The 12,379-nt window shown below is 42.1% G+C and overlaps 1 protein-coding gene and 1 long non-coding RNA gene across 3 annotated transcripts in view; one reads left to right on the forward strand and one right to left on the reverse strand.

The window, feature by feature from the left end:
- Window positions 1-1,846: 1,846 nt before the first annotated feature.
- Window positions 1,847-3,381, forward strand: LOC102280028 (leydig cell tumor 10 kDa protein homolog). The gene has a single exon (XM_005897965.3). The coding sequence runs from the start codon at window positions 2,674-2,676 to the stop codon at window positions 2,974-2,976; it is 303 nt and encodes a 100-aa protein (XP_005898027.1). The 5' UTR covers window positions 1,847-2,673; the 3' UTR covers window positions 2,977-3,381.
- Window positions 3,382-5,470: 2,089 nt separating this feature from the next.
- The window catches only part of LOC138990954 (uncharacterized), a 29,774-nt gene continuing 22,865 nt past the window's right edge, over window positions 5,471-12,379 (reverse strand). For both annotated transcript variants that reach the window (XR_011466980.1, XR_011466979.1), the window contains exons 2-3: window positions 8,021-8,108; window positions 5,471-5,774 (exon numbers count right to left, since the gene is read on the reverse strand). This is a non-coding gene — a long non-coding RNA (uncharacterized lncRNA). The remainder of the gene's footprint in view (window positions 5,775-8,020; window positions 8,109-12,379) is intronic.

The following is a 12,379-nucleotide window of genomic DNA, read 5'->3' on the forward strand; positions in this document are numbered from 1 at the left end:
TTCTTTCATTTAGCATAATGTCCTGCAGGTTCATCCACGTCTGTTTCTTTGTGTATAGAGAGATCAAATTTTAAGCAAGAGAAAAAAAAATTTTTTTCTCCCAGAAACCATTGTAAATTAGGGGGGAAAGGCTGAATGGACATATGCACTTATTTGTTTGTTTGTTTTGTAGCTGTGAAGTTACTTTCTTAAACAGGGAATAAAATACATTGTGTATGGGGGCTTCCCAGGTGGCTCAGTGGTAAAGAATCCACCTGCCAATGCAGGAAACTCAGGTTCAGTCCCTGGGGTGGGAACATGCCCTGGAGTAGGATATGGAAACCCACTCTAGTGTTCTTGCCTGGGAAATCCCATGGACAGAGGAGCATGGCGGGCTACAGTCCATGGGATGGCAAGAGAGTTGGATCCTACTGAGCAACTGAACACGCATCTATACCTGAGTCTCAACTAGGGTGGGGCTCAGTGAGAGGGCAACACTTGGTATGTGTTTCTGGGCAACGCCCTTCCTCCTGAGTGTTAATTTGTATTGGATGATTCATCTGGGAAGGGAAGAACTCCTGAGAAAGAACACTTAACCCATGCCCACTAAAGGATTTCAGGCATATGGTGTCACAGCTGATAGTTTGCAGGGTTCTGATTGAAGCCTTGTTTCAGAAAGGTTTCTCCCCTCCAGGGAGAATTCGCTGAAAGAGAAGAACACAGGCTGGCATGGTGAGCCAGATCCAACAGTGGGGCCTGAGCACCTGCGGGGAACGGCTTGGAGACTCCTGAGTACTCTGGGAGGTGCAGACATGTGAAAATTAGAAGGCCCATTTAACTAAACTCTGTAATGCTTTGGGACCTAAAGCAAACCTTCTGGGGGGAGTTATAGCAGCTTGAAGAGGGCCATTTTCTTCCTTATGGAAAACACAGAAGCACCTCATGGGCATCAGTGGTTCAGCAATCTGGGCTCAGAGATAGGGTCTCCATCCAGGTTGGCAGAGTCAGTGCAGTGACAGTAGTGGGCTAAATCTGTGACGACGGGATGGGGGCAGGAATCCTAGATGTCAGGTCTGGTGGAGGGCGCATTAGCAGCTGTCTTTTGCATGAACAGAGGCTGTAGCCTGGGAAGGCCAAGTTGTTTCATGTTTGTATGCCAGCCCCCTTAGAGACTCTGGAAAGTTCTGGAGAGAACTTTGTGCTGTGCTGTGCTTGTAGCTCAGTCATGTCCGACTTTTTGCGACACTATGGACTGTAGCCTGCCAGGCTCCTCTTCATGGGATTCTCCAGGCAAGAATACTGGAGTGGGTTGCCATGTCCCTTTCCAGGGGATCTTCCCAATCCAGGGATCGAACCCAGGTCTCCTACATTGCAGGCTGATTCTTTACCGGGTGAGTAAGACATTGCAATTCTTGACTGACTGGCTAGGGGTTTGGGCCACTGGGATTCAGATATTAACACAAGTGCAACCATAGCTGTACCTCCTGGCTGGTGAGACTTTGGGTTACATATGTTTTGATTTGTTAATAGCACAATGATGATGTGGTTTATTCCAACAGATTACGAATTTAACAATCTCATCTAATTTAAAATGTTTGTTTTAAATTATGGACAGATGAAAATATGGACGGACAATGCCTCTTAACTTTTGGCTCATTTATGAAACAGGGACTTTGAGAACAGATGAAATCATCATTATTATAAACTGATTTTGGAATTAGTTACATTTTCAGAAAACAAAAAGACACTGAGAAAGTAGGAGGCAAAAGAGTCTTGAAACCTATGGAATATAGATTTCTGTGTGGAAGTTTGTCAAATCTTTCTCTGCTTCTGAGTGGCTGTGCCATCAGCAGTTTCTGCTTCTTCCAAGGTCCCATTTATCATTTTCTTGGACTGCTGGGATCTGGAGGGTGTTTGCTCAGAAGTGACAAGGTTTTTTTTTTTTTTTTTTTTGAGCTAATATAGGTTAGTTTCCTTCAGGAATGTGTGGGGATTTCTTTATGTCATGTGAGTGGGTTTTTAACAACTCCTGATCCCAGAAGAAATCGAGAAATGGTTCTATTCAGTTCTACCCAAGCACAGGCACTGGAGGCCAGGATGTTTTAAATCCCCATCGTCCCCTCAGTGGGGTTTATAAGTGTCCTGAGCCACCAAAAATAGGATCTTTCTCATTAAATAGGTCTCTTGGGCTAAGAAAATACCAAGGCATGGGTGGGCATTGTCCCTGCTGGACCATGAAAGCCACACAAAGGCAACTCCTAGGGGGATGCCCTCCCTTGGGGACAATGAGTGCAGCAAAAGGGGCTGATTGGCATAGGCAACGAACGTTGGCTGAATTCTGGTCATTGGCTGAGCATGTGGCACATGTCGCTCGCCACTGACAGTGCTCACTTGGGCCCAGGTGATGTGACTCTTACCTTCAAGTGGCTCCTCCAGTCTTGGAGGCTCCACTGGCTTCCATTCTGGTGCTCCCCCGTACCCCAACAGCAACTCCAATTCCACCTCTTGGGGCTGGGTGGTCTAGGTCTTCATCTGTTCTCTTTTCAAGCTATTTTTTTCAACTGTCTGTTCCAGAAAATTTCAAGCATAAGGAAGAAGAACAGAACCATGACATTTGCATGTACGATATCTTGATTAAACTTTTGTTAACATTTTGCCATATTTACTTTAAATAGAAAGTTTTGGTGGCTGATAATGGCGCAGGGGCAGCGCACGTTCCAGGCGCAGAAGCCAGCGAAGAGCAAGGCGGCGGCGGCGGCGGCGGCGGCCTCGGCGCGGAACCGGGGCCCGAGGAAGGGCGGTCGTGTTATCGCACCCAAGAAGGCACGCATCGTGCAGCAGCAGCAGCTCAAGAAGAACCTGGAGGTTGGGATCCGGAAGAAGACTGAGCATGATGTGGTGATGAAAGCCAGCACCAGCCTGCCCAAAAAGCTGGCGCTTTTGAAGGCCAGCACCAAGAAGAAGGAGGCCTCCTCCTCCACCAAGATGCCTGCCTAAGGATGCGCCCCAGCAGTGACCACCACTGCAGCCCCCTCCTCTGTGCTCAGACCTGTGCAGGTAACCCCACGGGAAAGAGGAACTGTGCTCTCCAAAGACTTGAATTGCACCTCAAACTTGACTGGGCCCTGGCCCATGAGCCAGTGAGTAGCAGGTCAGAAGCACACTGACGGACTGGCTTCGTAGGTGCCGCGGTCTTCGCACAGGCCAAGGCCAGGGGGATCTTTTCACTGACTTCCTGTGTCCCCACTACCCCCTCCCACATCCTGTCTGGATAACTTGGAGCAAGACACTTGACTTTGTCATTCCTCCCATGGTCACATGCTCCTGTGAGCAGGCCGTGCTGGGGTCTCAGGCCAGGTGCCTGGACCGCCCAGCCAGCCCCAGTTTACACACAAGCCGCATTTCCAGGTAAAAAAAAAAAAAAAAAAAAGTTTTATATATGAAACACTTTAAGTGGTAAACTCTTCACTCCTAAATACCTCAGTATTCAATATGCATCTACTAAGTAGAATGTTATTCTTCTATATAATGATACCATTATCATACCTAAGAAAATAAATAATAATTTGCTAATATAATCTAATTTAAATTACATATTCAAATTCTCCCAATATGAATTTTTTAAATGGATACTTTAGAAACAGGATCTAATCAGAGTAAATGCATTGCATTACTTTTTGTTAAGGTTTTTAATCTTTTTCTAAAACAATCCCCTTACTTTTTTCTTTTATATTACATTGGTATTTGATTTGTCATGTAGAATGTCTCTGATTTGCCTAATCATTTCCTTGTGGTGTCATTAAACTTTTTTTTAATATACTTTTTTCCCTTATAAGCTGGAAATTAATTTTAAAGTCTTGATTACATTTGGTTAGCAATTTTAGTAGAAGGCTCACATTTTTTTCATTAACAGACAAACACCATGCCTTATTCCCTTAATAGTTTGCCCTTTGAATTTCAACAATTTCTCTTCTCTTTTTCTATCAAATAGCTTAGCTTTGGCAAAATGCTTTTTTTGTTATTTTTGTTCCTGCAGCTATGACTACCGAATGATTTCATCAACCCATTTTGGAGTCTTTCTTTTTGTATTTCAGTATAACAATCTTAATCTTCCCTGTGGGCAGTGAACAAGACTCTTGGGGAGAGATGGAGAACAAGGAAATGCAAATGAGAAAAGCATCCTGATGACAGTTTAAGGATGACTGTGCCATACCCTTAAGGACGCTGTGGAGGATGAAGCTTCTGGAGCAGGTGAGAAGTAAGAAGCAAGCAGAAGTCTTGCCCCCAAAGGTCTTGCTCCACAGAGCCGGAGGGGCACTCTGTATAGGATTCCAGGCTTCACTCTTGGATCTGTGTCATGTTGAAACATGGGACCTTTTTCAGCACCAGGTCCCAGGGATAAGGCTCCTCTAGTAGCCATTCACACTTTTTTCACAGCACCATCATCCTTAGCATTAAAAAAAATTATGTATTTATTTTGGCTGTGTTGGGTCTTTGCTGCTGCATGGGCTTCTCTCTAGCTGTGGTGCACAGGCTTCTTATGGCGAGGCCTCTCTTGTTGTGGAGCACAGGCTGCAAGGCACGTGGGCTTCAGCAGTTGTGCCTCCCAGCTTTGAGAGCACAGGCTCAATAATTGTGCAGGGGTTTAGTTTTGGGACTCTTCTCAGACCAAGGATCAAACTCTCTCCCTGGTTTGGCAGGTGGATTCTTTGCCACTGAGCTTCCAGGGAAGCCCCATCCTTAGCATTGTTTTTCCGTTGACTTTGATCTCAGAGATTCATGGAAGGATCAATTAACTGTGAAATTCATCTTGATTCTGAATAGAGTCTTATAAATAGTTTCTATCCTGATGTGACTTTTCCAATAGTTTTGTAAAATCAACAGGGAATAGACTATTTGTTTCCATTACAGAGAAAGAAGAATCTATCTTGAACTTTTCTTTTTCATTACAATAAATGTTTATTGAACCCTTACTGTAAACAGGAATTGTATTATACAAAGTTAGCTAGAGGTTACCTGTTGCTAATAGTGGGGAAGATGACACAATCAGATACCTTTCCTTTAAATGTCAGAGATAAGTACAAAGTGTCAAGGAGTCAAAAATGAAGGGCATATCTCAGCCTTCCTGGAGGAGCTGAGGCTGAGCTAAGCCTTGAAGGATGAGCAAAAGCCAGATCCAAGTGGTGAGAGGAGCCCTCTTGGCTTATTCGCTGTGGTATTTCTAGCACCTAGCACATGGTAGACATTCAATCCAGTGCATTTATAAAAGAATTCTCAGCAGAGGAAATGTTATAAGCACACACACACACACACAAAACATGGGAAACTATAAATAAATCAGAATTACCAGAAGATTAATCCTTACCCTTTATGGGGTCACAAACCCCTTTGAAAAACTAGTGTGAATCATGGATCTACTCTACAGTAAAATAAATAGACACTCAAAAATTTATGGATAATTTTAGAAGATACAGATATTAAGAATCTCGGTTGTAGAAAAAAGAAAAGGAACAAAAAAAGAATCTCTGTGGTAGGGAATTGGGAGCATTGAGATTTTTAACAACATGCATTTGTTTTATTTTGTTTTGTTTTAAACTAGGAAATTACATAACTGAAGATTTACTTTGGATGCATCATGAGGTGTTGGAGAATTCTATGGACAGAGGAGTCTGGCAGGCTCTAGTCCACAGGGTCTCAAAGTGTCGCACATGACTTGAGCGACTATCACTCACTCACTCATTCATCGTGAAACGTAGGGTAGGGCTTCCCAGGTGGCTCAGTGGTAAAGAATCCACCTGCAATGCAGGAGACAAGGGTCATGTGGGTTTGATCCCTGGGTCAGGAAGATCCCCTGGAGAAGGAAAGGGCAACCCACTGCAGTGTTCTTGCCAGGGAGATCCCATGGACAGAGGAGCCTGGCGGGTTACAGTCCATGGGGTTGTAAAGAGTCGGAGATGACTGAACACGCACCCACTACCACATCACGAGAGATTGGGTTAGGGAGCAAGGAATCTGAGACCCAGGGAGGTGAGATTAAAAAAATATGTCCAGGGTCACTTGGAGCAGTGCGTCTCAAGCTTTAATATGCATACGAAGCACTAGAGTGCAATGGACTGAATCTTAGAGTCCCCTTAAAATTCCTGTGTTGAAATCTTAACCCCTCAGATGATGCTATTAGGTGAACTTCAGAGTTGCTTAGGCCTTGAGTGTGAAGCTCTCATGAATGGCATTAGTGTTCCTTAGAAGAGGTTCTACAGAGCTCCCTAACCCCTTCTAGTGTGTCAGGATACAGCAAAAAGACAACTGTCTGCGAACCAGGAAGAAGGCTCCACCAGACAACAGATCTGCTAGGACCTCGATTTAGACTTCCCAGCCTCCAAATCTGTGATGATTTTCTGTTGTTTATAAGCCACTCAGTCTATGGCACTTTATTATAAACAGTCTGAATGGACTATGACACTATCATCTTTCTATTTAAAATTAAAAAAAATTTTTTTTCAAGTGGACCATTTTAAAAGTATTGAGTTTGTTACATCACTGCTTCTGTTTTCTGTTTTTGTTTTTTGAATGCAAGTTATGTGGGATCCTAGCTCCCTGATCAGGGATCAAACCTGTATCCCTGCATTGGAAGGTAAAGTCCTTAACCATTGGACTGCCAGGGAAGTCCCACTATGTACATTTTTAAAATGCAAATTCTGATTCAGTGGAGCTAGGATGGGACTTGAGATTCAGCACTTCTAACAACTTCCCAGGTGACATTGCTGCTGCTGGTCCAGAGACCAGCATGTAGGCGGAAGTGGCCTGTCCTCGGCTCTGCAAGCCAGGAGTAGTGTAGTCGGAACCTCTCATCAGCAGTTGTGAAATTCAGATGCTCTGAAAACCAAAAGCACTTTCGTAATTTCTTTGGAGGCAAACTTGAACTCACGTGAGACTATGTATAATCCTATTTTGTATGAATATTCATGTTTTCATTCTAAAAATATCAATGTGTTTGATTATGGGAAGCTGCTTTAGACTCTGTTGGGGGTGTGATATTATATGAGGTACATGACTGTACTAGAATATAAAAATTCCAAATTTCAGGGAATGTATTGGCACAGCCACTATGGAAAACAGGGTGGAGGTTCTTTAAAAAGCTAAAAATAGAATTGCCATATGATCCAGCAATCCCATTCCTGCGTATGTATCTGGAGAGAACTCTAATTTGAAAAGATACATGCACCCCAATGTTCATAGCAGTGCTATTCACAACAGCCAAGACACAGAAGCAAGTTAAATGTCCATTGACAGATGAATGGATAAAGAAGACATGGAATATATATACGGTGGAATACTACTCAGCCGTAAAAAGATGAGATAATGCCGTTTGTAGTAACATGAATGGACCTAGAGAGTATCATACTAAGTGAAGTGTCAGACAGAGAAAGACAAATATCATGTTAGCACCTATATGTAGAATCTAAAATGATATAAATGAACTTATTTATGAAATAGAAGCAGACTCATAGACATAGAAAACAAATTTATGGTTACTAAAGGGGAAAGGGGGGCAGGGATAAATTAGGAGTTTGGGATTAACAAATGCAAAATACTATATATAAAATAAACAACAACATCCTACTGTATAGCACAGGAAACTATATTCAACATGCTGTAACAAACCATAATGGAAAAGAATATGAAAAAGAATATATGTATGGATGTATAACTGATTTACTTTGCTATACACTGGAGGCTAACACTATACATAAACTATACTTCAATAAAAGCAAACCCCAGAAAGTTCCAAAAAGAAAAAAATATTCCAAATTCTGAAACATCTCTGACTTGGAGTTTGTGGCAATCTGAGGGATGCTTTCCCTACCCATTCACATAATCTTCCTTCTCCTGGGAATGGTTCTCCATTTCACAGAGCTGGGCCTAACCTGTCCTTCTTCTCCCAGCTCCCCCAACCAGTCACAGAGAATTTGATCAGGGTGGATACCTGACCCAGATTGGGCCAATTGGATTCGGTGTGTGGGAATTTAGAATTGGCACTCACCAGTGCTTGTCTCCTTTGGTTGCTGGCATTGAGGCAGGTGAGAGGTAGCCTTTTCCAGCTGCATGTCTGAGAAGCAGAAAAAGCTAACCTGTAGAGAGGAAAAAGTGAAGAAGGTGTGGGACAGGAATGAGGTCCGTGCTGCCTTGCAGCGTGAGAAAAAGGCGGGTAGCCTTGGGAATGTGAGATGCAGACGATGAGCAAGGGCGGCGGATTCGGTCCTCGGTGCTTTCTGGTTTCTGGTTCTAGTCCTAATTGCCCTTTCTGCCCTTGAGTTCTCTGACACCCCATTACCATCTTGTAGTAAATTCCTACTTGTGTTAATGCTACCTAAAGTGGGTTTCACTGAATTGCCTTAACTAAGACACTAACAGAATAATTTTTTAGTGCAGTAAAAAATTATTTTAGACTCTGAGAATGGACCTGCAAATCAAATTCCCAGGAGAAGTTTGATTAATTAATTTCCATACAGACTGATTGCCAATGGGACCAGAATCCTCCGACTTACAGGTCAGCCTGTTCTCTCCTGGTGGGAAAATCTACATGGAAAGCCACATTATAATGAGAAGGCAGCTTGATGAATGCAGACAGAGCCAGATAATTAGGGGATCTGAGCGGGCTGTTTGCACGCGAGGATGGTCGGAGGCACTTTCCCGGTAGGTCCAGGATGTGCTGAACCTGCCATGTGGTGTACATGAGTGTGTGTGCTAGGGCATGCTTGGAAAACAGACCAACTCACAGAAACCAGTTCACCCATAAGTCAGGTCAGCATATGAGCCATTAACCTAGAATGAGTATTTGTTAAAAAACATTTCATATGTGATGGAATGGTTTCCACAGCTTTCTGAGTATTTTCCCCCTAAGATGACTGGCAACTCTTTTATGTTGTACAGTTCTGTTCCATCTTTTTTCCTTTCCGTTTCCCTTTCTCTTCCCCTGCCTCCTTCCCTCCCTTCCTTTCTGCTTTTATCCCCATCTCTCCCTTCTTTCCTTTCTTTTCTACCCCTATTTAAGATCACCTCTATCCACTCCCTCCCACATCAACCTTGTCCCCATCATCTCCTAGAGCCTGAGACTGGAGATTGGGTCTTCAGGGGTGAGCTAGTGAAGACCAGGAATAATGTCCAATGGGGAAAATGGGTGGATGTTGAGAATGATGGGTGGGGATTTTGGAGGAGGAACTGAAGGTCAAGAATCAGACCCTCCAGGTGACTTGAAACACCAAGATCAAAGCAGCAGGTACAGGACCCGATAACAAGAAGTCAAGCCAGGAGTCGAGGATGGGACGAGACACTGAACTGAAGGGAGAACAGGCTGAAAGCAAGTGAGGAGATAATAACAGTTGTTCTGTATTTCCATTGCTCATGAACTATCTTAGAGTCCTCTGTTTCTTTAAAATCATATTACGTATCTTTTGGAAAATTTTGTGCAATGTTGACTTTGCATAAATCTGGAGTTGCTCAACTAAGGGAGTGTTTTACTTATGATTCATCGTCTTGGTCCCTTTTTAAAAACTTCTCCTGCATGCTGTTTGTTGCCTGTTTCTCAGACATTTGTGTACTAGATTTCAGTATTAAGGAAATTATCCCAAATTCAATGTTTATTGCTCTGTAGTGAGACATTTCTGTGTTGATAGGGGGAGTGGAAAGATGAGACAAATTCATCAGAAATGTATTAAGCTCTACTTCAGTTTCTGACATCTAAATGATGAAGTAATATTACTGGACTACAAATATTACCCCACACATTATTTTAAAAGCTTTACGAAAAAAACTGATTTTTAACCAAGACAGTTTGTTTTCACCATAAACACGGTATATACCTGTATCTGTTTCCTGTTGCTGCTGTAAGTTATTACCATCAGTTAGTGGCTTACTTTCACTTTTCACTTTCCTGCTTTGGAGAAGGAAATGGCAACCCACTCCAGTGTTCTTGCCTGGAGAATCCTAGGGATGGCGGAGCCTGGTGGGTTGCCATCTCTGGGATCGCACAGAGTCGGACATGACTGAAGTGACTTAGCAGCAGCAGTGGCTTAAGATAATGCATATTTATTATCTTATAGTTCTAGAGGTCAGAAGTCCTAAAATCAAGGTGTAAGAAACTTCCCTGGGGGTCCAGTGGTTAGGACTCCACGCTTCCACTTCATGGAGCATGGGTACGATCCCTGGTTGGGGAACTAAGATCCTGCATGTCACACAGCATGGCCAAAAAAAGAATAATACTTAGAAATAAGTTTAACAATGTGCAAAACATAAAAATAAAATATAATCAAGGTAGGACTGTGTTTCTCCTGGAGGCTCTCAGACAAAATCTATTTCCTACCTTTTCCAGCTTCCAGAGGTGGCCTGCATTCTTTGGCTCATAGTTCCTCCCTCTGTCTCCAATGTCAGCAGTGAAAAATCTTCAAATCTCTCTGGCCTCAGCTGCTGCTACTGTTATCATATCTTTCTTTCTCTAACACTCCCAACTTCCTCTTATGTGATTATATTGGACCAGATAATCCAAGATAATCTCTCTCTTGAGATCCTTAATTTAATCACATCTACATTGTCCTTTTTACTGGGTAAAGTAACATGTTCACTGGCTCTGTGGATAAGGATATGGATATCTTTGGGGAGTCTACAATAATACTCATTTATCCTATTTGGCCTACCATAATAATCACTCATAGGTATTAATAAAATACAGTCATAAAAATAGAAAGAAAAATATAAATCATGGTTCGACTACTGAAAGGTAGACATAATGAACATTTGTTCCATCTTTTTAAAATGAACAGTTTTACATAGTTATGATTATACAATGTATATGTATGTATACAATTTGGAACTGCTCTTTCACAAAATATTATATCATAGTACATTTTCCATGTTAGTGTACAGCCTGACCACATAGCTTTATTGACTACATGGTATTCCATTGAATGAATATACCATATTTCACTTAAGCCTTTTCTTTTTATCATTCATAGTGGCTCTTATTAAATGGCAGGAATTCAGTATTGCCAAATACTGCATATTTGATTTCATTTAAGAAAATTGGTTAGTGAATTAAGAGAATAGCATACTTTGCCCAATATTGAATTCAGTTCCCTAACAGAGATCACTTTTAATCAAGTACAAAGTCTCATACAAAACATGATGATTAGAATATCGGCAATTGTAGATCCTGGAGAAGAGTGATCTGGGAAAAATCAAGGGACAGTGGTAATTTAGCAGGACCTCACAATAAGCAGGAGGAGTCATGGGTCTCTTTCATTGAACAATACACACATTTTAGAGCTTTCCTTTTTTAAGATTGAATATTTCATGTTGATTAGGTTCCTCTAGCTAGAAAGCCAAAGTACTATTTTCATTTCCTTCTTCCTCTCCTTTACTTTCCTTCCTCCTCCAAAGAGGATGGATGAACACAAGTTCACCTCATGCTTATTAACCTCCCACATCTGGACACACCACCCCGTGTCCACACAAAGAGAAAACCCCCTGAATGATTCCTGAACAGCTTCACCAGTGTTCTAACAGCTACTCTGTGTCCCTCTAGACTTCACTGAGGACCTGCCAGTCAACCCACCATGTGACAACACAGAAGAGACTCAGTGTTTCTCCAAGGCAAGCTGTTTTTTTTTTTTTGGTATGAGATAGAAATATTGTTTCATTTCTCTTTCAGTAGAATTAAGTTGTGACTCTGATGGTTTTTGTTTCATTTAGAGACAGTTCCCTTTGTTGTGATAATGTAGATGAGAGTCTTATTACCAACTCATGATTCCTCAGTCCACAAGATACTAAAATTTTTAGCATCCATTACACTTTGTAGAGTACAGATTTCTCTCTCCTGCAGCAACATTTCTTCTAGGAAAAGAATTGTGGAATTTCCAGCCTAAATGGACTTGGAGTTCCATCCTCCAGGCACAGGTCTTGCCTTTCATCCTGAGTATGTGTGTGCTGATCTTGCTGGGTTCCCTGGACTCCACACTGCTCCTCATCAGGTTTTCTACTGTCACCAAATGAACCAAAGACTGTGCATCTATGTGATCTTACCCTCATAGCGTCTTCTCTTCTGTACTTGCAGGTGGCCCTTTCAGGATGTGAAAGTGGTATGTATTCTAGAATCATTCCCTTTGGAAGAAAAAACTTTGTAGATGAGAAAGTTGGGGCTTTCTCACTGGTTTTAGTGTAGAGGCCAAACTGATTCCAAATTCCTGCTGGGAATGAGTATAGGGGCCCTGGTGATAGAAAGTAATTTACAAGAGATCAATGTGGATGATTACTGTAGTTCCAGGAAGAAGCTGTATTATGGTTAATAGTGTAGGTTTGTGTCCATGGGACTGGGTGTGTTTTTATGTATAATGAATAGTGTGATTCT

The sequence above is a fragment of the Bos mutus genome, chromosome 15 (assembly GCF_027580195.1).
Source record: "Bos mutus isolate GX-2022 chromosome 15, NWIPB_WYAK_1.1, whole genome shotgun sequence".
Lineage (NCBI taxonomy): Eukaryota > Metazoa > Chordata > Mammalia > Artiodactyla > Bovidae > Bos > Bos mutus.

Coding starts and splice junctions, on each gene's coding strand:
- LOC102280028 (XM_005897965.3), top strand. CDS start 2,674: ATGGCGCAGGGGCAGCGCACGTTCCAGGCGCAGAAGCCAGCGAAGAGC.